The sequence below is a fragment of the Onychomys torridus genome, chromosome 23 (assembly GCF_903995425.1).
Source record: "Onychomys torridus chromosome 23, mOncTor1.1, whole genome shotgun sequence".
In the NCBI taxonomy this organism is placed as follows: Eukaryota; Metazoa; Chordata; class Mammalia; order Rodentia; family Cricetidae; genus Onychomys; species Onychomys torridus.
In genome coordinates, this window is record NC_050465.1 from 6,710,482 (window position 1) to 6,733,383 (window position 22,902).

Here is a 22,902-nt window from a genome sequence, read left to right on the forward strand (position 1 = left end):
GTCTGGTAGTTTGACTGTCTGAACTATAATTTCGGGGCTGGAGTGCAAGAGGAACCCTTCTATATTTGAGTGTGGGCCTGCATTCTTAGGAGTCGGCTGAAGTGGGTTTAGTCTTTGTTTTCCTTTGGGGGAGTTCACTTGGTAGATTTTAGGGATATTATTTTAGGTGTGAGGACTTTCAGCTAGAAGGTTACTCACATTTTTTGTAAACCTTCGACTCCATCCTCAGAACCCTTCAGTCTCCTTGGTTACTATGGATACTCTGTAAAAATCAGATTATCAATGAGGTCCTCCATCCCCTGTGCTTCCTCTCTGAGAATGACACTTGGCAATCATGTGTAGCTGAGTTGACTTCTACATGTCTCAAGTAGTAAATATTTACTCTAAGACCTGATTTTTAAGGATAATCTTCATGTTTTCTAGAATATTAAACTCACAGACTGGATCGCTAAGGTAAACTAAATAATACTTGGAAAAACATTATTTTTTTATTCTTTATTTTTTTGGAAATTGCTGTTTTCTATTCCATCTACGTTGAAGTCTTTGAATTACTTCCTGCCCTTAGGTATTCTGTTATCCAGTGAATACAACCCTGAGCAGAAAAGCTTGCCTTCCCATGCCACTGCTTATCGACGAAACACCTTGAATGGACTCTCTTCTTTGAGCAAAATAGCTATTTTTTCCTTTGCTATCAAAGTTAACCTAGTGGGCTTTGTGCGTGCGTGCGTGCGTGCGTGTGTGCGTGTGTGTGTGTGTGTGTGTGTGTGTGTGTGTGTGTGCCTGTATGGCAGAGGAATACATAAGAGTGTTTAGTAGTGTTGGTTGCAACATTGTTAGGAAAGCATTGGGTGGTATTTGCAGTATGTTGAATCCATGAACAACAGAACTGGTTTTCCTTGGAGATGCTTAGTGGTTGTTTGGGTCCTACAGTGAAAGGGGGGCATTTCTGGGGTGGCTCTGGCCATCCCAGGGGTCACCAGTACCGAAGGATGGCTTGGAAAAATGCATTTGGATTCCTGCACACTTTGGGGGTGCTAGTGGACTCAGAGTGACATGGATTGAAAATTATCTCCAAGGGATCCTCAGTTATCCCATGTAACTTTATGGGCTTGATGGAGCTCCCCAGAAAGGATTCTGCTCCCTGGTACTGGCAATGATATGACCCCCACTATTTCCAGTACTGGCATGGCCTGTCCCCTGCTGTTCCCAATTACTGACAATGGTGTGACCCCGCTAGCCAGTTCAGATCCCTGACCACTCTCCCATTTCTGACCTCCTGCCCCAACCTTGCCTAACTTGTCCCCAACCAATAGCAGAGCTTCTTACCCCCACCCCCACAACCCCTGACCACTTGGGTTCGGTTCTCCTAACTTCATCCCCACCCCATTCAAGCAGGCCCTTTCTATACAGGGCAGCTCCTGGTCCTGTCCCTCCTCTTCCTCCGTGGGCAGCCTCCCTCTGAGCTTCTTCCCCACATCCCCAGCTCCAAATTTTCTCACTCTCAGCTTTCAAACAGACCCGAGTCTCTCCCATCCTTAAAAGCCTCTGGACCAGGGGCTAGAGAGATGCTCAGCACTGAAGAGCCCTGGCTGCTCTTGCAGAGGACATGGGTTTGATCCCCAGCACCTGCATGGTGGCTCACAGCCATCCACAACTCCAGTTCCAGGAAATCTGACACCCTCTTCTGGCTTCTTCGAGCTACAGGGACACATGTAGTACACAGACATACATGTAGCCAAAATTCCCATATACGTAAAATCACTTTAAAAAATTTAAAAACCCCGTGGACCAATAAACAAAACTCTCGCACCCCGGCCTTTCTCCCAGGCTTCAGTCCCAGGCTCCAGCAACAGAACGTGGTAATCATTGTTTTCCTACTTGCAGATCAAAGGCTTTCTCAACTTTGTTCTCTGGCTTCCAGGAGACACCTCTGTTTTCTCTTTAACTACCCCTTCTCTGTCTTGGCTTGTTCCTGAGCCATTAAATGTGGGAGTTCCAAATTACTTCCCTCAGCCCTGTTCTCTTTTCTCCATGTGGCCATCCCTGATGTCACCTCTGACTGGCCACTACTCTTTGCTAACTTCTGAAAGTTTCTGTTTCTGCTCACTACAGAAATACAAAATACTCAAAGATCAATGAACTGGATGGACATGGTGACTCACATCTGTAATCCCAGCACGGGGATGCTTAAGGCAGGATGATTTTCACAAGTTCAAAGCCAGCCTAGGCTACATAGTTCCAGGCCAGGCTCCTAGGCTACAGAGCGATATCGTATTAAATAAATAAATAAATAAATAAATAAATAAATAAATAAATAAATAAATAAATAAATGAATGAAAAAGAAAGAAAGAAAGACCAAAGAGCTCATGATAACCTATGAAAAGTCTGTCTTATTAGTAGAACCATCCTTCTGTCCATCTGTCTACCCATGTACAAAGTGGTCATCTGTTCCAAACATTGAAAACAAGAAGCCATTACTGAGATATCCATTGCGGCCGGATGGGGAGAGGCTAAGCTAACACTGAAGCACAGGACAGTATGAGAATGAGGTACTCTTGCTTGAAGCCCAGCCCAGGAGCTGGTTGGCACACTGGCAACCAGCTTGCTGTTGCTTTCCAGATCTCAGTTTCCAGAATCATCTCTCACTGGAGGTGGTCAGAACTGTGACTCAGAGTCCAAGTGCACTTTAGCCTGAGCTGGGCGCTGGCTTAGGGTACCACTTTTTCCAGACAACAGACAGGATGATCCCACTCTCCCATTCAATGGTACTAATGATAATACCCCTGATATTCATAGCTTCCATCCTTGACCTTGGTATGTTCATTGCCCTGCCAATGCTCTTAGATGGGTTGTGGGGTTATGTAGGGAAACCTAACGGCCGGCAGGGTGGAGGGTAGGGTAGGGGCCTGACCACAATCTGGGAGAGGTGAAAGATGAAACCCAGACTAGTACCATCTCTACTGGCACTGGTCATGGCCTTCCAGAGACTGACCTTGTGATTTACTTTTCTCACACATTTAAACAGAGTAGAACTTGTGACCTGTGACCTTTACAATAAGAATGGATTCTATTGGCTGATAAACAGAGCTCAGGGCTGGAGCCTAGAGGAAGGCTGTGATAAGCATAAGGGTAGATTCTGTTGGTGAAGGATGCAAAGTACATGGGGACTCTTTCGTAGGGATGTGTTCTATGTGCTGAAGGACTGGGGCCTAAAAAATGCTCAGGATATTGGGGAGATTCAGGTGAAGGCTGAGAATCACCAAGTTGATTGATACTTTGATTGATACTTTTCACTCTGGCATTCCAGGTAACTAGGCATCATTCTTCATTTGAAGAAAATAGGCCCGCATGATTGACAATCCTGGTTTCTCCAGGGATTTTTCTTAGCTCTGCTTCCTACAGGGCTACTAGTCCAGGTTAAGCCCAGAGAGACAGCCAAGAGCTCACTGAGACTGATGACTGCCTGCTCTCACGTGAGGACCTATGGGTGTCTGGCAGGGAGCACCTCTGTGTTACACAGAATGCTGGACATGTCCCATGAGAGCTAGATGTTCAGGGACTTAGAGTGGAGACCTGGAGTTGAAACCTGGCTCCCCCAACACATTTGTGGACCAGTCAAGCACCTTGTGAGCCTTAGTGTCTGTGTATGTCAAGTGTTTCGTAAACAGAAGGTGCTGCACAAAGCCTGAGTGATGGCCTGAACCACAGTTACCATAACATATAATCACAGCTATGGTTTTTAGGCAGTTGTCTAAGAATCCAAATTAAGAACACACATGTGAGCACCTTGTGTGTGCAAGCCACTGGAGGTATTTACCCTGTTGTCCATCATCCATGGGGCTGGTGATTCATGTCTGTGAAAAACTAGCGTTAGGGTTGTGATGGAGAGAAATGATTTCATGTTGGCTACCTGGTTAATGGGAGGCTGAGAGCCACCCTGCCTTCCCTCTGCCTCTGCCTTCTGTGGTCACCCTGCAGCCCAAACCACAGAGGAAGGCAAAGCTATGGAGCCTAGCAACAGATGCCAGGAGACAGAGTAAACTGGGCTTGGGTGGGGCCCAGTCTGGCTCACTCTGTGGTTGAGCTGGCTAGCTGTGATCCATATGGTCCCTCCAACAATGCAGGCTATTGTATTTACCTGTTGTTCCTTTTTAAAATTAGGCCCCTGGGCATAATCTTGTTTGTTTTTTATTTGTTTTTTTCGAGACAGGGTTTCTCTGTATAGCTTTGCACCTTTCCTGGATCTCGCTTGGTAGCCCAGGCTGGCCTCCAACTCACAGAGATCCACCTGGCTCTGCCTCCCATGCTGGGATTAAAGTCATGTGCCACCACCGCCCGGCTCTGGGCATAATCTTGTATACCTGAGAACTGATGTTGAGACTCTAGACATTTAATTTCCTTTAAGAGACCACAGAGGAAATACTCACCACACACACATACCAACCCCTTCACATACACTACACAAACATACATACACATATACACACAGATACATACATACATCATACACATATATCACACACACACATACAACACCACACATAAACACATATTATCACACACACACACACAACACCACACATACACACATATTATCACACACACACACACACACACACACACACACACACACACACAAATCCCATAAACTGGTAGGGACAGACCTTTCCCAAGGCCTACTGTGTGCTCACAGAAGGAGATCCAGGGCTTAAGTAGTGTCAACAACAACAACAAAATAGTGTCAACAAATCTGTGAGCTCACAGGTCAGTCAGTGCCTGGCCTTGTGGAGGACAACTTATTAGAAATGGCTGGCCATTGATCATGTTTACCAAAGGAGAAAACTGAAGTGCATCATATGCCTCACAGGGCACGGAAGCACATACCTGTAAGCCCAGCACTCTAGAGGGAGAAACAGGAGAATCCAGAGTTTGAAGACAACATCAGCTGCATGCGACCATCTAAACAGAGAAAAGAAAAGACCTTTGACAACACCAAGTTGTCAGTCCAGTGGATGAGGGAAGGATGAGGGCTCTCCTGGGACTTTCTTTCTTTCTTTCTTTTTTTCTTTTTTTTTTTTTTTTTTTTTTTTTTTTTTTTGTTGTTTTTCGAGACAGGGTTTCTCTATATAGCTTTGGTGCATTTCCTGGAGCTCACTCTGTAGACCAGGCTGGCCTCGAATTCACAGAGATCTGCCTGCCTCTGCCTCCCAAGTGCTGGGGATTAAAGGCATGCGCTGCTACCTCCTGGCCTCCCCTCAGACTTTCAAAGGTGCTCTGGGGCTTCTTGCCTGATATTCATGTGTGAAGAATTCATGTATTCTTCAAGGCAAAGGCTTTCCTATTGCTCTGCTAAGACACTTTTATTGCTGTGAAAATTTTGTGTGAAGGTACACACCCAATTCCACTGAGGGTCACTTTTCCTACACCGCCCCCCACCTTCCAGAAGTTTGTAGATTCCCTTCACATTCATCAGCTCACTGTGACCTTGCAAGACATTAAAAAGGGTAGAGAGGCTCAGGGAGGCCATCAAAACTATTGGGAGGCAACTCTGAGCCTCTACACTTCATTAGAACGTAGGTTGATTTATTCACTTTTTGTTTTGTCAAACTCTGCAGCCCCCACTGTCTTGAAATTTTCTATATAGACCAGGCTGGCCTAGAACTCAGAGATCTGCCTGCCTCTGCCTCCCTATTCCTGGGTGGGATTTTCTTTCTTTTAAGACAATGTTTCAGGTAGCCAAGGCTGGCTCCAAACTTGATACAAACAGCCAAGGATGACTTTCAACTCCCAATCTTCCTGCCTCTACCTCCCAAGTATTACATGCATGTGTAGTCAGGTTAGGCCCTAGAATTTAGATTTAAATGTCACCAGCGAGGGTAGGCACGAACCATGCCACTCACTGTATGGATTTGCACACTTTTGGAGCTGGGAAATACTTCCAGCCACCAAACAAGGCAGGCTGGGCTCACCTAAGTCAAAATATGACACCCTCCTATCCGAGAGAGTGGGGGTGTTGGGATGCCAGCTGCCATAACATGCTGCCACTCTGCAGAACCACACGCCTTACATTGCTATTCTGTGGCTGGTGGTGTTCCCTGACTCTTGAGCCCAGGTGTCTCACCACTTGACTCCCTCCCACAGCTTTTTTTTGGGGGAGGGGGAGGGTATTGCAGATTTTTTCCTTTCTTAGGTCTGCCACACCACTCTGGCTCGGTCCAGTTTTGTTTTGTTTTGGTTTGGTTTTTTGAGACAGGGTTTCTCTGTGTAGCTTTGCGCCTTTTTCCTGGAACCCACTTGGTAGCCCGGGCTGGCCTCGAACTCACAGAGATCTGCCTGCCTCTGCCTCCCAAGTGCTGGGATTAAAGGCGAGCTCCACCACCTCCAGGCTAGGTCCAGTTCTTAACTTAGGGCCCAGCTTCCTGATATGGAAGAGGAGGTAGCAATGGGGGTGGGTGGGGGGTCCCTGCTGGAGGAGTCAGAGGACAGGGTTCTGTGATTTTTTTTTTTTTTTCTGGACTCCTGGACACAAGGCACAGAAAGACCTTGTTTCTGAGCTTGTTAGATGCCAAGGCGTCCCTTGAGGGCTGGAGAAATGCTCCCTGTGTCAGCAGCAAATGTCTTCAGGTATTGTCTGGGGACAGATGGAGCAAACAAAGCGTGCCCCCCGGGCTGCGATGGTGTGGGTGTCCCAGTGTTCCACGTGGCCAGAGGCTTAGACTCTACCTACCTGTAGGTCAGAATACACTAGCGGGACCCCGTTATTAACTGGCCTCCACTCTCACCTGTAAAGTTAGTCCTAGCAGAATTGCTTGTACCCCAGATAAATTCCACCAGCCTTTGCCGTTAGGATGTTATCTAAAACTTTTCTCTCCAATTATTTAAACTTTGTAGAGTCAAGAACTTTAAACTGGCATTTGTGAAAATGTTACGCTGAGACCAGCTGCTGGAAGCCGGTCTTCTCCTTTGCCGGAAGTTTTCCTATTCTGAGATGCTTCAGCAAAGCCCGGTGCCTGTTCTCTTTAAACTTGCACGTACTCCCCCCAACCACGCCCCTTTATCCCTTCAGGCCGGGTTCTGCTTTCAGAAGCCCTCTTTCACTGGGTCCACCCTCTGGCCAACCCAGCCCCCTGAAGCACTGCCCAGAGACATAGTGTCAGGATGGTGCTCCACTCATGTAGGCCAGTGCACACATGTGTTCGCTGTTACCAAGGAGCACGTCAGCCGGACGGAGAACAGGGAGCCATCAAGGCTCAGATGTGACCCTGGCTTCTCCAGAATCTTTCTGGTGACTCAGAAAAGAAAAACAGGCTAAGGGACCCTGTTGCTTTTCCTTTTGAGCTTGAAGAAGGCCCTTCGGCCGGCATTGGCTAAGGGTGAAACCCTGCAGTTTCCTTTGGGTCGCTACAGCCCATAGCGCACAACATTGGAATCTTATGGTTGCTTTTCCGAATGGCTTTAATTTTAAATCAGGGGCACTCCCGCTCCGTGGACGTGGAAGGCGCGTGCAAGGAGTCGGGTCACTGTCCTTCGTGGAGACCAGTATCTCGCCGCGCCCTGTCGGCGCAGCACAAAAGCCTGAATAGCGCGGATGCGGTGGTTCCAAGACACCGGATCTGGCGGACCATGGCTGTCACCGGGGCTTGAAGCTCGCTCCTGTCCTGAGTGGCCAGGGATGGTAGCTCTGTGGTTCCAAGGCTGCGCCGGCTCGAAAGACCGCCGCGGCGGGGGCAGCTGCGCTTGGGAACAGACTCGTGCGCTGTGGTTCCAGCGCAAGCCACGCGTGTCCTAACCGAAGACCTAGGCGGGTCTCCCACGCTGACTCAGCCGAAGGACGGGCAGGGCGTGGTTGCGGGTGGGGTCCCTAGGGTCATTCCCCTCCTCCTTTCCGGTGTCAGCCCCAGGGACTGGGTGGTGATTGATGGCACCGCAGCCGGCTAGCCAGGAGCAGTCTGAGACGGGAGGAAGGCGGGTCCGGAGATTCAGAGGCAGAGCAAAGGGAGGAACATGGGCGGGGCCGTGGAGGAGGAGCGTGGGGTCCCCGGTGGGCGGATTCGGGTGGACCTCATGGAAGGAGCGCTGGGGTTGGGAGTGCCATCGTGGGTGAAGCAGTCGGCTGAAGGGGCAGGATGGGGCCGCGTGGAAGGAGCGTGGGAGACAGACGGACCTCCGGGTGGGTGGAGGCGGGGAGGAAGGGGCACACCCACTAGGAAAGAGCGCGGGGAAGGGGCTGGGAAGGAAGGAGTGGCGGGCACAGGGTGGGTGGGGCGTGGGGGCGGGGTTAGGCGGGGCGGGGGCGGAGTGTGCCTCGGGCTCCTTTCTTGCCACCCCCACCCCCGGCCCCGGGCCACCTGCGCCCCGCCCTACCGGCCGCACCCCAGCTAGGGAACCACGGAGCCTGGTGCCCGGGCCTCTTGTGTGCCAAGGGGATCATCGGGAGTTCTGCTTCTGCCTGGACGGCTGTCCTGAGTCCGGAAATGTGGCCTCGCTGAGAGCCCTCCGACTGAGCGGGTCTGCGGCGCGAACTCACGGGTGGGAAGTTGGTCTGCACTCCGGCAACATGACTAGCCCGGCGGGCGCACAAAACCAGGAAATCGACTGTCTGAGTCCAGAAGCGCAAAGACTGGTAAGGGGAACACGCGGTTTAGTCCTGCGCCTACCAGCGGCTCTGAGGGGTTCCCCGATGGCTCTAAGGCCAAGGGCAGTGGTCCCCTCAGCTGCAGCGCTCCTGCTGGGGCAGAGGCAAGTGGGCCTGATGTAGGGCAGGCTCTGCCCGCGGACAGGTGGTTGGCTGAATGCAAGATATCTGCAGGTGGCGCTCTGAAAAGTACATTTTACGTCCCAACGCCCCTCTCAAGGACGGAAAGGAGCATGGTCTCTCTCTCTCCGCCCCTGGTGATGGTCTGTAGGCAGGTTCTGCCCAGCTGACTGGCTCTGGCCTGGATCCAACCGAGATATGAGTGTGGTGTAGAGTTTCATAGGGAACTGCTAGTTTGGTATTTCACAAAGTACAGCACCTAGGAACTGGGCCCTCATTGGGAGTCACCACCTTGCCTGGAGTGGCTTGGAGGGCATGCAGGCTCTTGACCTTAGGAACACCTCCCTCAAGGATCTAGGGCCCCAAAACCACTTTAGCGGGTATCGGTCTCTGGTGTTTCACTTACAGAGCTTAACTTGTGGAGGGATGGTGGGTAAGGAGTAGTTTGACCTTAAAATTGGGTACCAGCGAATTGGGAACCTTTGGTTGTTGTACTGCTCGTAGCTCATGGTTGTGGTTTGGGAGTTGGGAGTTGAGACCGGATCAGACTATGTAACAGACTATGTAACACAAACTAGCCTTAAACTCAGGATCCTCCCTTCTCAACCCCTCTAGGGCTGGGCTTACAGGCCGGCACCTCCCCACCTCGCCCATTGCTGTGGTTGCTTGGGAATGGGAATATTTAAAAGTAAAAGGTACTCTTTGAAACAATGGATTTTATGGAGTTAGTGCTTGAGGAAGAAGGAGACCCAAGGTTCCGACTTTGTCAGGTTTTTGTGAGTCCTTGATAAAAGTGTGAGCCCCAGTCACTCATTCACCAGGTAGGAGCTAACCCTGTAGTTGGTGTTTGTGGAATAGTCACAATGAGGCTGCTTTGTTTGACTGGGGAGGTCCTAGGAAGTGCTGGGAAGGTGTAAGCTTTGACTCCAATGACAGACTCAAGTCAGTTCCATGCTGAGGACTGGTTTTCCTCCCTTAAGTTTTGGCAGTCATTTGGGCTTTGGGAGCTAGTCTGCAACCTGTGGGCCTAGGGAAGGAACCAGCGGGGCCACTTTGGAACCCTCTTCAGGGCAGTCTTGAGATCCAGGAGGAGGGAGAGCTTCTGAAACAGTGATGTTTGTAACCGAGGCCCAGGCACACACCATAGAAGGCAAGAGTGGGGAGGAAGTCAGCCCCGGGCTTGTTCTAACACAGGAACCAAGTGCCAGAGTCCTGAGCAAAGGGAGGAAGAAACAGCTGAACACCGAAACAGCTCGTAAGGAGGGCAGGGAAAGGCCCAAGAGATGGGGACTCCACCACCAACTGCAAGACGCTAAGCACAGGTCCCACTACTCAGAACAATAAATGGGAGCCAGCCTGGGATCCAGGCAAGATACTGCCCGGCAGCTGGAGGCTGGAACCAGGTCCTCTTCCAAGTTCTCATTGGGCCAGTCAATCCCACCATCCCTTCCAGAATCCAGGAAGCACAGAGCACTAAAGAGTGCGTGGATGTTTATATGTAAGATTATGGCAGAATTCATCTAGCAGTGAGCCCTGCCCTATCCTGGACAAGTCTATTTTTAGCCTTTCTCTCCTTAATGTAACAAAACCTTCATACATTGCTCTAAAGCCCTCCCCATGCATTTGATGAGGGACTGCTACCTCACAAAATAGGGTCTATGCCTCCTCTTACCCTACTGAGATCTAACAATGCTGAATTCTGGAGCCTGTTTGGTCCTAGAAAATTCTGGAAGGAAATTATGAATCTTTAAGAGGTTTACAAAACAGTAGCAAAAGCTTTGTTAAAGGAGAACAGAGAAAAAGAAACAAAATGTGGCCCTTGTTTATGAGGCTAATGGCCTGTTGGGCAGGAAGTCTGCAGGGGTATGACAATGGCCGGTGTGTTAGAGGGGGGCCACCCGGCTGCCTCGGACCCTGGGTTGAGCGTGTAACTGGAGACCAGCAGTGACCTTTACAGAACTGCTTTTCTGTTCTGCAGTAAGTGTCCCTGGCTCGTAGGAGCAAGGGTCTCCAGTAGACAAGGGCTGGGTTAAATGGTTGTGAGAGGACAAGGTGACCAAAAGGAAGGACAAACAGCATCCTCAGTCCAGAGCTAAGACAAAGGGCATGATTGGAGCAGAGTGTGTGGTGTGGTGCATGCCTGGACGCCTGCAACGCTGGCACTCAAAGGCTGGGTCAGAAAGAGCCCTAGTTCTAGGCCGGCCTGGGCATAGCCAGACCCTGATTCCAAACAAACAGAAAACTCTAAAGGCTGAGGGTTTAACTTAGTAGTAAAGTGCTTGCCTAACTCTATGTTCAAGGCCTCGGCACCACAAATGAAAAAGGAGGAAAGGAGGGGAGAGAGCAGTGTTGAGGGGTGCTAGGCAGGTCTGCTGGTGAAAAGTCCGAGGCTCCACATCCACAATGGAAACTGACATTCTTTTCCTTTCTTTCTTTTTTTAATGTATGGGTACTTGGTTGCATGGATGTCCATCCTCCCCTTCCTGCCTGGTTCCAGAAGAGGGCTTCAGATCCCCTGAACTGGAGTTATAGACAGTTGTGAGCCACCATGGAGGTGCCAGAAATCGAACCCTGGTACTTGGGCAACCATCTTTCCAGCCCCAAACTGGCATTCTTTTTAAACTTCTGTAACTTCTTTGTGTTGCTGAGGTTGTGTTAACTCTGGCCTCTTGCCACACACTGATGAGCACTAACCTTGGGAGGAGCCAGTCCATACCAGGGCAAGGATTCTGATAGAAGGGTTAGAAGCTAGCTCTACCAGCCATGTGCAATTCACGGCCCACAGGCAGAAAGCAGGCAGGCTACCATGAGTACAAAAAGCAGACACTATACAAAATACTATACAAAAAGCATAAACTTCCCTAAAACACTAGGACATGTTGTTTTGTTTTGTAACTCAGTCGCAGGGTTCTCAAACGTGAACTTTGTAGATGACATTGTATCACAATAGAGCCCCTGTCATAGGAACCTGTTGGTTTTGGAACTGGGGATATGGACTGACATTTGAAATGTGTTGTTTCTCCGAGTAGTTAAGATAAAAATAGTAGGTTCTTTTCTTTTGAGTTGGAGCTCTGAAGCTATTTGCTTCAGTTTTCAGCCTGACTTATTACCTTATTACTCTGTGTGTGTGTGTGTGTGTGTGTGTGTGTGTGTGTCCCCCAAGCACGCTTTTGAGTTCTCCCTCCCTCCTCCCCCAAAGGCACCTCAGCCACCCCTGCAGACTGATGGAGGTTGACTTTGAAACACTTGTACTTGAGGCTGACTTCATGCGCTTTCTGACTTAGGAAGCATAGAGACCTTGAAAGCCATGCGCCAGGTGTTGATCACCTAGGCCCCTGCTCACCTCGGGGCCCCCTGCTCACCTTGGCCCCCTCCCTGCTTCCGTGGTACTTACTGATGGGGCACAGGTCAGCTCTTCTCCCCATCACTGCTGGAGTCAGGCTTATCCCAGTCAGAGGCTACAGGCTCCCTGGCCACTCCAGTATGGGCTCCTGAGTTGAAACTTTCCCAGGACAGGAGACCACGACATGCAGTAATAAAGACCAGGAACTAAAATGGAAACAGATGTCCTTACTTGCAATATCCTTGGGTGACAGTGGAGACCAAATTTCCCTTTTTCTCTGGGTCAGTTTCTGTTTAGCCCAACAACACACACAGTGGAAGCCTCCTTTGCAAACTGCATAAAGCTTGGGGTCCAGCTACCACCTACTCCCAGTGAGAGCAGGAAACGGAGTTATTGATGGTGGCTCACTCACTCAGCACGGATGACTGGCTGGCGTTCAACCTGCCAGAGTGAGATTCTTAGTGAGTCGGGCAGAACCAGGCCAGGCATTGGTACCACGTATTTGCTCCCCAAAAGGCAATGCACCGGAGTTATGGCTCATCCCAGAAAAATCAGGCTGTATGACTCAGCATTGGAGCTGTTTGTGACCGGTTTCTCAGATGCCAGAGTTCCCAAAATTCCATTCAATTTAAAGGATTAACCTCAGAGCCCAGAGGCCTTGCCTTGCAGCTTTGGGGTGGGGGTGGAGGTGAGGGGTGGCTTTAGTACCTGACTGCTTTTACTGGAGGCCACCAGTACTGGTTTGTGTTTTAAAGAAGGAGGCTTACTTTCTTAAGATGGACTTGGGGTACTTAGGGACTTTCTTAAGATGGGCTTGGGACAGTAGATACAGTTAAATGAATTGACTTTTCTCCCAAATTAAGCCAGTGTGAATACACCCTAGAATTGATTCAGAATTGCCCAGTGATTGCTGACCACTGCAACAGTTACTTACCTCAGGGGCAAATTCTAGAACCATCAATAAAGGCAGAGACAACACCAAAAACAGCCATGCTAGTGTGTTTTCCACGGTATGACAGGCGGTTTCCCATGAATCTAAGTATGGCTACTTTTTGATGAATTAGTAACTCACCTTAGGTTACTGGAAGGAGAGTTCACTTTCAATGCCATCTCACTTGTCTAATGGAGATTTTTTTTTCTTCCAAGTAGCAGTTTCTGTTTTGTTCAGATCTCTTTTTACTTTTTATATGTGTGTGTGGGTATGTGCATTGCAAATGTGAGTGAAGGATGCCAGAAGACCACGTCAGATCTCTTGGAGCTGTAGTTACAGGTAATTGGGAAGGTCTCCTCACCCTCCCAGCCTAATGAGGGTTCTGGGATCCGAACTCTGGTCCTCAAGATTTATCAAGTGCCTTTAACCACTGAGCTGTATCTCTCTCTCTCTCTCTCTCTCTCTCTCTCTCTCTCTCTCTCTCTCTGTGTGTGTGTGTGTGTGTGTGTGTGTGTGTGTGTGTGTGTGTGTGAAATAAGTAATTTTTTTTTTTTCGGTTTTTCGAGGCAGGGTTTCTCTGTGTAGCTTTGCACCTTTCCTGGAACTCACTCTGTATCCCAGGCTGGCCTCAAACTCACAGAGATCCGCCTGCCTCTGCACCCCCACCCCAGTGCTGGGATTAAAGGCTTGCTCCACCACCGCCCAGCGAGTAATTTTTATTATTATTTTATTGGAGAGGAATGGGTGTGTGTGTGACAGCATATGTATAGAGGCCAGGGGACAACTTGTGACATTACTCTTCCCTTCCACCCTCACAAGGGTCCCAGGGATTGAACTCAGGTCACCATGATTTCATGCCAAGTGTCTTTACACACTGAGCCATCTTGCTGACCCATCATTTTTATTTGATTTTACTTTTGGGGGCAAAGGTTTTTAGTGTGTGGGCCAGACTTTCTGCATAGTTGTGATCCTCTGGCCTCACTTCTGGAGGGCTGGGGTTGCATGGCAGCGGGTAAAGGCCACCATATTTGGCTCACAAGGTCGGTTCTGATCCATGTGTGAGGCAAGGCTGTGTGTGTGTGTGTGTGTGTGTGTGTGTGTGTGTGTGTGTGTGTGTCTCAGGGTGGGGGTTGGGGAGATTTCCTCAGAGGAAGCAGGGTAAGGAGTGGGTGTGAGGTGTGGGTGGGAGTTCACCCTCAGTGTAACCTCCCTAGGGCCCTGCTGCTTGTCTTGCATGGCTGAACTTGCTGTGAACTGCATTCAAGCCCTTCCCTCCATCGGTAGCTGTCACAGAAGACACTTCATAAGTAGTAAAAGTAGCTCAACTTACCAGGCCCTCGCTGAACCAGCCCGGTGAGGTTTATGGAGACGCTGTCAGCCATAGGTCAGACAGTTATCTCTGATTTACAGATACAGAGCACATGGGGCTTGCTGAGTCCCCACAGACAGGTGGTGACCATGCAGAGCCCTGGTCAGCTGGCTGTATACCGCGCTTCAGACCCGCCTGGCAGGGAGCAAATACACAGCCAGTCACTTCCACCCAGTTACCACTGTCATAGACAAGCTTCTCTGGGCAGCCCTGGGGTGTCATCACTCCGCTACGCCACCCCCCACTCAGTTTTTGACACAGGTTTCAGGCAGTTGACAGTGGTCTGTCCTGACCCTCCCACTTTTGACTCCGAAGTGCCGGGATTACAGGCATGTGATACCACACACCCTTTTCGGTGTCTGGTAATTTTCACAGGAGACAATGTTGAGTGGAGTTTATTTTTCTAAATAAGATAGAGAATAGTGGAAATGGAAGATAGGTAGAAACCTCTGTTTTGCTGTTTTTCAAGTTGTACTGGCATTTTCGATGTTACTTATGAGTCTTTGTTTTGTGGGATTGAACTCAGGGCCTCGGTTCATGCCGGCAAGCACAGCTGAGTTATACTCCAAGCCTATGCCAATCACACATCACCTTGATTCAGACCTTTAGTTTGTAGATTGTGTGGCTCCTCTCCACCTCCCCCCAGATCGACAAGTTCACGGCCTCTTCCATAGCTGTTTCCAGGAATGTTGATTGAATACAAGAAGTGTTGGCGCTGTGAGAATTCCCTGCCTGAGGAGATGTAAACAATGTTCCATCCAAGGTTCAAGGTCCCAGCCACGGATCAAAGTACCATTTCACTGAAGCTCAACCTGGGGAACCAAAGAATTGATTTGGCTTACTTAGAGAGACCCTGGGTGAAGAAGCGTGGCTGACTCCAAAGCAGCTGCCTTGGAAAGCCTTTGCCCAGCATGAATGATGGCTTCTCCAACGCCGCGTAGATGGAGCCCCTTTAGATGAACATTCTCTGGCCCATAGAGTCCAGCACCCGCTGAGACACAGTCCCCCCACTCCCTCCCCACTCCGCCACCAGCCATGTTCAATTAGGACAGAATTGCACACACATGGCTGGGAGGAGTGGTAGGAATCTCCAGTGACTTATCCACCCCCTCCCCATTAAGGAATGTCAACACTCAGCTAGATCTTGCAGGCAGGCAAAGCTTCTTTGACGAAGACGGCAGCTGTTTTGCTTGGTGGACAGAATTCTGCTACAAGTTGTTACAAGCTGTTCTGTGTCTGGGGTCTGCAGTTTTCAGGCTTATTCTTAGAAAGAACGGTGTCAACAGTTGGTGAAACCTTAGGAGTGGATTTCAGGGAACCGTCCAGACTGGAACAGACGGAGGTGAGGGAGTGGAGCCCAGATGAGGGTCCTGAATGGAAGAGGCCCTCTACTGTCAACCCCGCAAGTCCTAGTTTTGGCTTTGGTGTTGACAGTGTGATATGTATTGTCCCCAACCCCCTCTGGTGCCAGCTATGACCTAGGATGTCACATGTGTTAGACAAGCATTTTAGTCTGGAAGAAGCCGTTTTCTCTTAGAGATAGTGTAGCCTAATTCTTACTTCTGAAGTGGAGAAGATGTTTGCAACTCAGTTGCTAAGCTGTGTCCCAGAACTGTAGTAGAACTCACACCCATGCCCGGCCTGCAGCCTCCTTCTCCACCTCCACCCAGGAACTCTGCTCCCATGAGAATCCTCAACACAGCCTTGGGCATCCCTGGGACAACTCATTGTCCCTCAAGCACAGAGCAGTGTGAGTCTAGCTAGAAGCAATAAAGTAACTGATTTTTCATTGAAGGATAATTTTAGAGCTGGTAATTCATCTTAGTTAATTTGGATAGTGTTTCTTTAAAGAAATTATACAAAAGAAGTTGAATGTCAGCCTTTAACTCTATACCTTCTATCCCTTCAGTGTGCTGTGGAACCTGAGCCCCGTTGATCATGTGACCTGAGCTCTGATTCCCACCAGGGCAGCCATGGCCAGTGTGGCTGAGTGCCATCAGACGGTGCTCAGGGACACAGCCAAATGCTTATAGCTCAAGCATGGGGACCTGAGTTTGGAGTCCCTGTACCCAAGTAAAAGTTTGGCTTGGCACATCTGTAGTCCCAGTGCTGGGAAGGATCCCTGGAGCTTGCTGGCCAGCTAGTCTGGCCAAACCAGTGAGCTCCAGGGTCAGTGAGAGACCCTGTATCAAAAAATAGGGATTGGGGAAGACACTGAAGTTGACCTCTGGTTTACACACACACACACACACACACACACACACACACACACACACACACACACGAAATAAGTAAAGGTAGTTTGTAGCACTGTGTGTTTGATAGAGAAATACCTACCTCAGGAGCGCTAGTTAGATGTTTACATAGATCTGAGGCTGACCTCAGCTCTGTAACTGCAGACTGACACGGGTTTATTAAACTAAGACCCCCTAACGCCATACTTAATCTTGCTGTCTGTGATCAGCCATTCTGAGCAGAGCCTGGTTCACTCTTCTCAAACTTCCATTCTCCTGTTGTTTTGTGAGACAGGATCTCAAGTAGCCCAGACTGGCCTTGAACTCGTGATCCATCTGACTTACCCCCCCCCCCCACCCACCCCTCCACCCCAAATGCTGCTTGTTACAGGCATTCATCACCACACCTGGAGCATTTCCCTCACTAAACACGCTGACATCATTCACAGGGTAGTGGTGTAGTTTGAGCTGCATAAGGTGTATGTTTGGTCTGTATAAATTCCACCTTGCTCTGTCAACCTGTCTGAGTAGCCAATGGCAAGCCCTTCCTAGTGTGGTCCTGTCAGAAGGCAAGATGGCTGGCTGGTCAGCCTGGCCTCACCCTGAAGGCCACGATTCCTCAGCATTTATTTCCAGTGCCCCTCTGCGCTGACAGGTAGCCCCGCTGTGTCCTGACTCACAGTCACAGCCATAAAGAGCAGGTTCCCTTGCTCCCGGGGGCCTCATGGGAGACTGAGCTAGGAAGGTTCTGGAACGATAAACACTTCTTTTAAGAATGGGATGAAACAGGTGGTAGCCGAGGGACGTGGGCAGTGGGTCCGTGGTACAGGCCAGCTGTGGTCATTGTTACGGAGGTGCCCAGCTAGTGCCTGCCCTTTCCTGTTCCACCGCGCATCCACTTGGCTGCACTCAATAGCAGACTGTTTTTAGAGTCTGCCGAATATTAGCTGTGGGGGTTTCCGTAGAAACAAAAGTTGGTAGCTGTTGCTACTTCCTGTAACCAAGGCAACTCAGGAAAGGGATTCTGTCACTCTGCAACCTCCGCCCCGTCTGGAAACCACCATGTGTTTGTCAGCCATGTTAACATGGGTGTGGGTGGGCGCACACCAGGATCGCCAAGCTCCCACATAAGATTTTGTTTGTTTGTTTGTTTGTTTTTGGAGACAGGGTTTCTCTGTGTAGCTTTGCACCTTTCCTGGAACTCACTCTGTATCCCAGGCTGGCCTCGAACTCACAGAGATCCACCTGGCTCTGCCTCCCGAGTGCTGGGATTACAGGCGTGCCCCGCCCGCCGCCGCCACCTGGCTCCCACCTAAGATGTGTTTGTTCCTTCTCTCAGGAATGGATCCCACCAGGACGGAGGCCTCTGTCTGTTTCTAAACCAAGCCAGCTTTTTTTGTGTGTGTGTGCCACTCTTGGCTTCAGCAGTGGGCTACTCATGTTGCACTCACATGAGTGAACTTTCATTACATCCTTAGAACTTTCCTGGAATGGCTTTAGCTTAATTATGTCATGATGGACTATGCCCTGATGAAAATGCTACCAATTCTGCTCAATTTTAAAGCCCAGAGGCTTCAACAAAGTGAATCTCTAGTGTGGACATGTCTTCCCATTTTGTGACATCTTTATGTCTAAGTAGCCCCATTGGGGCATCATTTCCACGTGGCATCTGAGGAGGCAGACCAGGGAGTGGCAGTGTTCCTGGGGCCCCTCATCTACCTGCAACCAAGGTCTCTCTATCAGCCCCCCCCCCCCAATTCTGGAAACTGTTGCATCCCACCTCCAGGCACCTTGCAGGACTGAGCTGCATATTGTCTACATGCTATGAGTCTGTCTGTAGATGGAGAGGTGGGAGCTGGCATTGCAGGCCCCAAGACTTCCTCAGTCTGGTGGAGGAAGTGACCTGAGACCAGAACTGTCTCAATCCCCTTTCTCAAGAACTTCCTTAGAGTGTACATCCTTCTAGCTTCTCTGTAGACTCCAGGACCCTTTGGTGTCAGTGCCACAAGGTGAGAGGGTCTGGCATGCATACCTTTTCTGCTAGGCCTGAGTATCAGGAAAGCCTAAAGGCCTAAGCCTGGCATGAGCAGAGCTTGGATGCTGAAGGACTCACTGAAGGTGGTGTACCCTAAAAGTGTGGGGTGGGCCTCCTTGCAGACCCTCCTTGTCTGATCTTACTTTGCAAATCAAGTGTCTAGTCTTTGATGGCCAGAAGGGCTCCAGACAGGAGCCTCAGAAATACCTGAGATTGCTCAGTGACACCCCAGTGCATACTTTACTGATAGTCAAGACATCCCACTGACTTCTCAAACAGCTCTCTGAAGCCTTTGCCAGCCTGTCCCCCGGATTGTCACACATACGGCTGTATAGCCCACAGAAAGCATTTCAGTAGAAATTACTTCTGCAGCTGGCTAGTGCACTGGACACTTGGCCAAGGGACCCTGCAGCAAGCTGTGGGGTTGGCATTGGGGACAGCAGATGGGAGACCTGAGGCGTCAGACTCGTGCTTCTCCGTGGCTCTCCTTGCCATCCTTCTTGCCAGGGTAGGTGTGTCCTTGGATATGTGTGTCTCACCCATGATGGGTGTTTCCATGCATTGTGTGTGTCACCAGGGTGGATGTGTTCTTGGATTGTATGTCTCATCTAGGTGGGCGTACTCTTGGATTTGAGGATGGTTTATGGGGTGTAAAGGGGAGTCTGGAGTCAGAGGATCAGCATTGTGGAATTGTCATAGGCAACTTTGGTGATCTAGAGGCCCTTTCCAGCTGTCTCCACCCCAAGGAGTGCCTCGATTTAAAAGCCCAGCCTATTAAAGCTGTTTATAGGCTCCTAGGCCAGGGCCCACAGCAGCTAGGGGAGTGCCAGCCATGGACCATAGAAGGGGAAAGGAAACTCACATCCTGAGCTCTGCAGCTCAGGCAATCCCTAAGAAGCTAGCAAGCCTGTGGCTTGTCACAGGAGTCTGGTCCTGACACTCTCTACCTCGGTGCCCTGCCCATGAACCAAGCTGAGGAGCCAGTTTTCCTGCCTGGCCCACAGTCAGGACAAATCTCTCTCACCCGCCAGGCCCATAGACACTCAGACGCAACCAAGTAAACACATAGAAACTTACATTGTTTACAAACTGTAAGGCCGTGGCAGGCTTCTTGTTATCTACTTCTTCTATCTTAAATTAACCCATTTCTATTCATCTATACTTTGCCACGTGACTCATGGCTTAACATTACCTCACCTCTTCCTTGTTATGGCGGCGGCTAGAGGTATCTCTCTGCCCCAGCCTTCACTTCCCAGAATTCTCCTCCTCCTTGTCCCACTTGCCCTATCCTTCCTGCCTGGCAACTGGCCAATCAGCACTTTATTTATTTTAACCAATCAGAGCAACACATTTGACATCCAGAACATCCCACAGCAAGGATGGGTCTACACACCTGGACGGTTTCTAGAGTAATAAAACAACCATGTTTGTTTCCCAGCATCCAGTGACCAGTTTGGGGTTTGTGTCCCACCCCTTCCTTCCCAAACTTCCTACCCACTGAAAAGGGTCAAATATCCCAAGGCGTACATGTACTCCCACACGGCAATGTCCCTACCCTGGGACAAGCACCGGCATGCAGGGGGCTTGTGAAGCCCTGGTGGATGGGGCCTCTGGAGGAGAGGCAGCAGGTCCCTGCCGGTGCTCCTCAGGAAACTGTCCCTAGTCCCCAACAGGCCAAGGGCAGCAAGTGGAAGGATGTGCTTGGAGAGTTTTAAAATCCATCTGTGACCTCACACAATGGTTTTGTATCTTGGCAAAGCAGCTGCCCAGGAAAGCGTACCTCGGGAGTACCTGCCCAAGGCAGCTGACCGCGAGAACAACCTGGATAGCTGGCACATTGAGGACAGGCCTGGGCTTTGCCCTGTGCACTGGGGATGAACCTCGAGCCTGGGTACCTCCTGATGGACCTTGGTTGCTTGTGACATCAGTTCATTTCACAACTTGGTCACATCCAGCCTTCCCTGGTGACTCCACAGAGACCGTATGCATGCCTGTCATCCTCCAGCTCCTGTCTGTGTGGTGCTCTTCTTGGCAGCATGTCTGATTAGGACGAAGCATGCTGCTGCAGCACTGGCTGCAGGTCTCAAAGCTGGAGTGAGCTCCACTGAGTGCAGGCTTTGTCTTACGAAGACATGCACAGTCGCGTGTAGGGTTTGGATCAGTCAGTGTTCGGCTCCTCTGTCTGCTGGTATTTGGTTGGGCAGGTTCCAGGAAACAAGATGATTGCCATCACTTCCTGTACTGTGAGGCTCTGTCTCCCCACAAGTCACGTGAGCAGTGTTAGAGACGTGGGTGTCTTGAATGGTGGAGTTTACAAGGACCTGCAGCTGTATTGAAATACAGACTAAGCTTCTAAAACGTGCTATCAGGAAGAGCTGGCACATAACAGCCTTCATTCATGTGGCTCCTTTGTCTGCCTGCGCCTCGACGTCTCAAGGCAAGACTGGTGGCTTTTTATGGGTTTTAGCACGACTGCCCCCAAGGACAGAGAGCATATTGGGCTAAGATGGACCACAATGAGAACTGTGCCCCAAGGGGGCGTTCTTGTGACAGGCTCTACACGCTCAACTATGTGAACTCTATTTAGGGACTTTGGCCCAGTGCCAAGAATTAGTCCAGCTAGGGTGAGGGGCTAGCCACACATCCTGGCATGGAATGTGTATGAGGTACTCAACATCCCCAGCTCAGAGGAGGCCAACAAGTCATCCCAGAAGCAAGGTCATCTGTTGGTATGTAATAATTCCTCAGAGACTCGCAGCTTTGAATAACCTTCATCTTGTGACTTCACAGCTCTGGGGTCAGGTGTGCGGGCTTTTCTTTGCTAGGATCTATGCTCAGGTTTAACAGGCTGTCAACAGTAGTTAGCCAAGTTAGATCCTTCTGGACCTCAGGATCCTTTTCTGAGCTCATTTGTGGTTCCAGAACCTTCACTTTCTGGGAGGTTATAGAATGGTGGCCCCTGTTCCTGCTGGCTGTCACCTGGGGGTGCTACTCACAGCTCTTGAGAACCCCTCACAAGTCTCTCTTATATGGCGTCCAGTTTTCTCAAGACCAGCAAAAGACTTCCCCAAACTGTCTTCGAGGCCTCGTAGAAGCCCCCCAAGTATATACTTCTTGCTCAACTCAAGGTCAGCTGATGAAAGCCTTTAATCTGTATAGTCCTCTCTGCCATATAATGTTATGAAGTGACAGGAGAGACATCATCATGTTCACAGCTCCGCACATACACACTCAAGGGGAGAAAACTATACAGATGGGATAGATACAGGGTATCTATACCAGCATAGTCAGCAGAGTTCTGGGGACCCTCCTAGAACTTGTAGGCCTTTCTAGAAGTCTGTCAACTACATTCCTCCCTCCTGCCCCATCTGGTGCTCTTACTTTTCTTCTGGCTTTGTCCATAAACCCTTCCCTGTTCCTTCTTGTCCAAGCCAAAACTCTTGCCTAGTCTCTGCCTTCTTAGAAGGGAATCAGCAGGCCCAGGGCCATGTGCCTCCTCACCCGAGGGTAGGTCTTGAATGTAAAGAGCCTTCCTCACCCTTTCTCTCCGGCCCTGGGTTCTTCTTGCAGACCTCAGTTACTCATTTGGGACATGTAACTGGTGTGGAATCTTTAAAACGACACCAAGTGACAGAGTTCTGATACAGCCATGATGGAGCAGCACTTCACCTGTGCTCCAGCCCAGGCTCCAGCCTCACCCTCAGCCTGCGGTGTTGGATGCCCTTTGATTCGAAAGATGTGGACTTGGACTGATGAGGGACCACACAAGCAAAATCTGTTATGGAGTCAGTTCCTCGGAAGCTGGAAAGAAATCCCTTGTGATTCATCTTAGTAGTCAACTTTCATTAGAATTAAAAGAGACCAGGGCCAAGCATGGTGGTGGTGAGCTCTTGAAATAGGGTGGTGGTGAGCTCCTGAAATCCCAGCATGGCAGAGGGTCCCAGGGCTGAGGCAGGAGGATGGTGAATTTGAGGCTGGCCTAGGCTATATAGATAGCAGGAACGTGTCTTTTCAAAGACTCAAAAGTGGAAAAATAAAAAGGAGGGAGGGAAGGAAACGAAGGATCAGTTTGTCTTCTGGGGTGTTTGTGTGTGTGGGGGGGTCAGGGAGGTGGTATTCAGGTTAGCCACCAGGACCTATCTCCTACTGGGATTATGTAGCTCAGAAATCCAAACGAGCTTCGGCTCTTGCTCCTGGCTGGTTCCACTAGCTAGCTGGGTCCGGAAAGTGCTGT

General features: G+C 49.9%; 1 protein-coding gene across 14 annotated transcripts in view; it reads left to right on the forward strand.

Annotated features, from left to right (window-relative positions):
• The window catches only part of Lrrfip1 (LRR binding FLII interacting protein 1), a 132,502-nt gene that overhangs the window by 46,342 nt on the left and 63,258 nt on the right, over positions 1 to 22,902 (forward strand). The window contains exon 1 of one of the 14 annotated variants that reach the window (XM_036172864.1): positions 8,286 to 8,624. The exons of 9 other annotated variants lie outside the window; for them this stretch is intronic. In XM_036172864.1, coding sequence (XP_036028757.1) covers positions 8,559 to 8,624 — 66 coding nt within the window. In that variant the 5' untranslated portion in view covers positions 8,286 to 8,558. Of the gene's footprint in view, positions 1 to 8,285; positions 8,625 to 22,902 lie in introns of those variants that run through there. 4 more of the 14 variants (XM_036172870.1, XM_036172860.1, XM_036172871.1 and 1 more) reach the window with 4 other exon arrangements.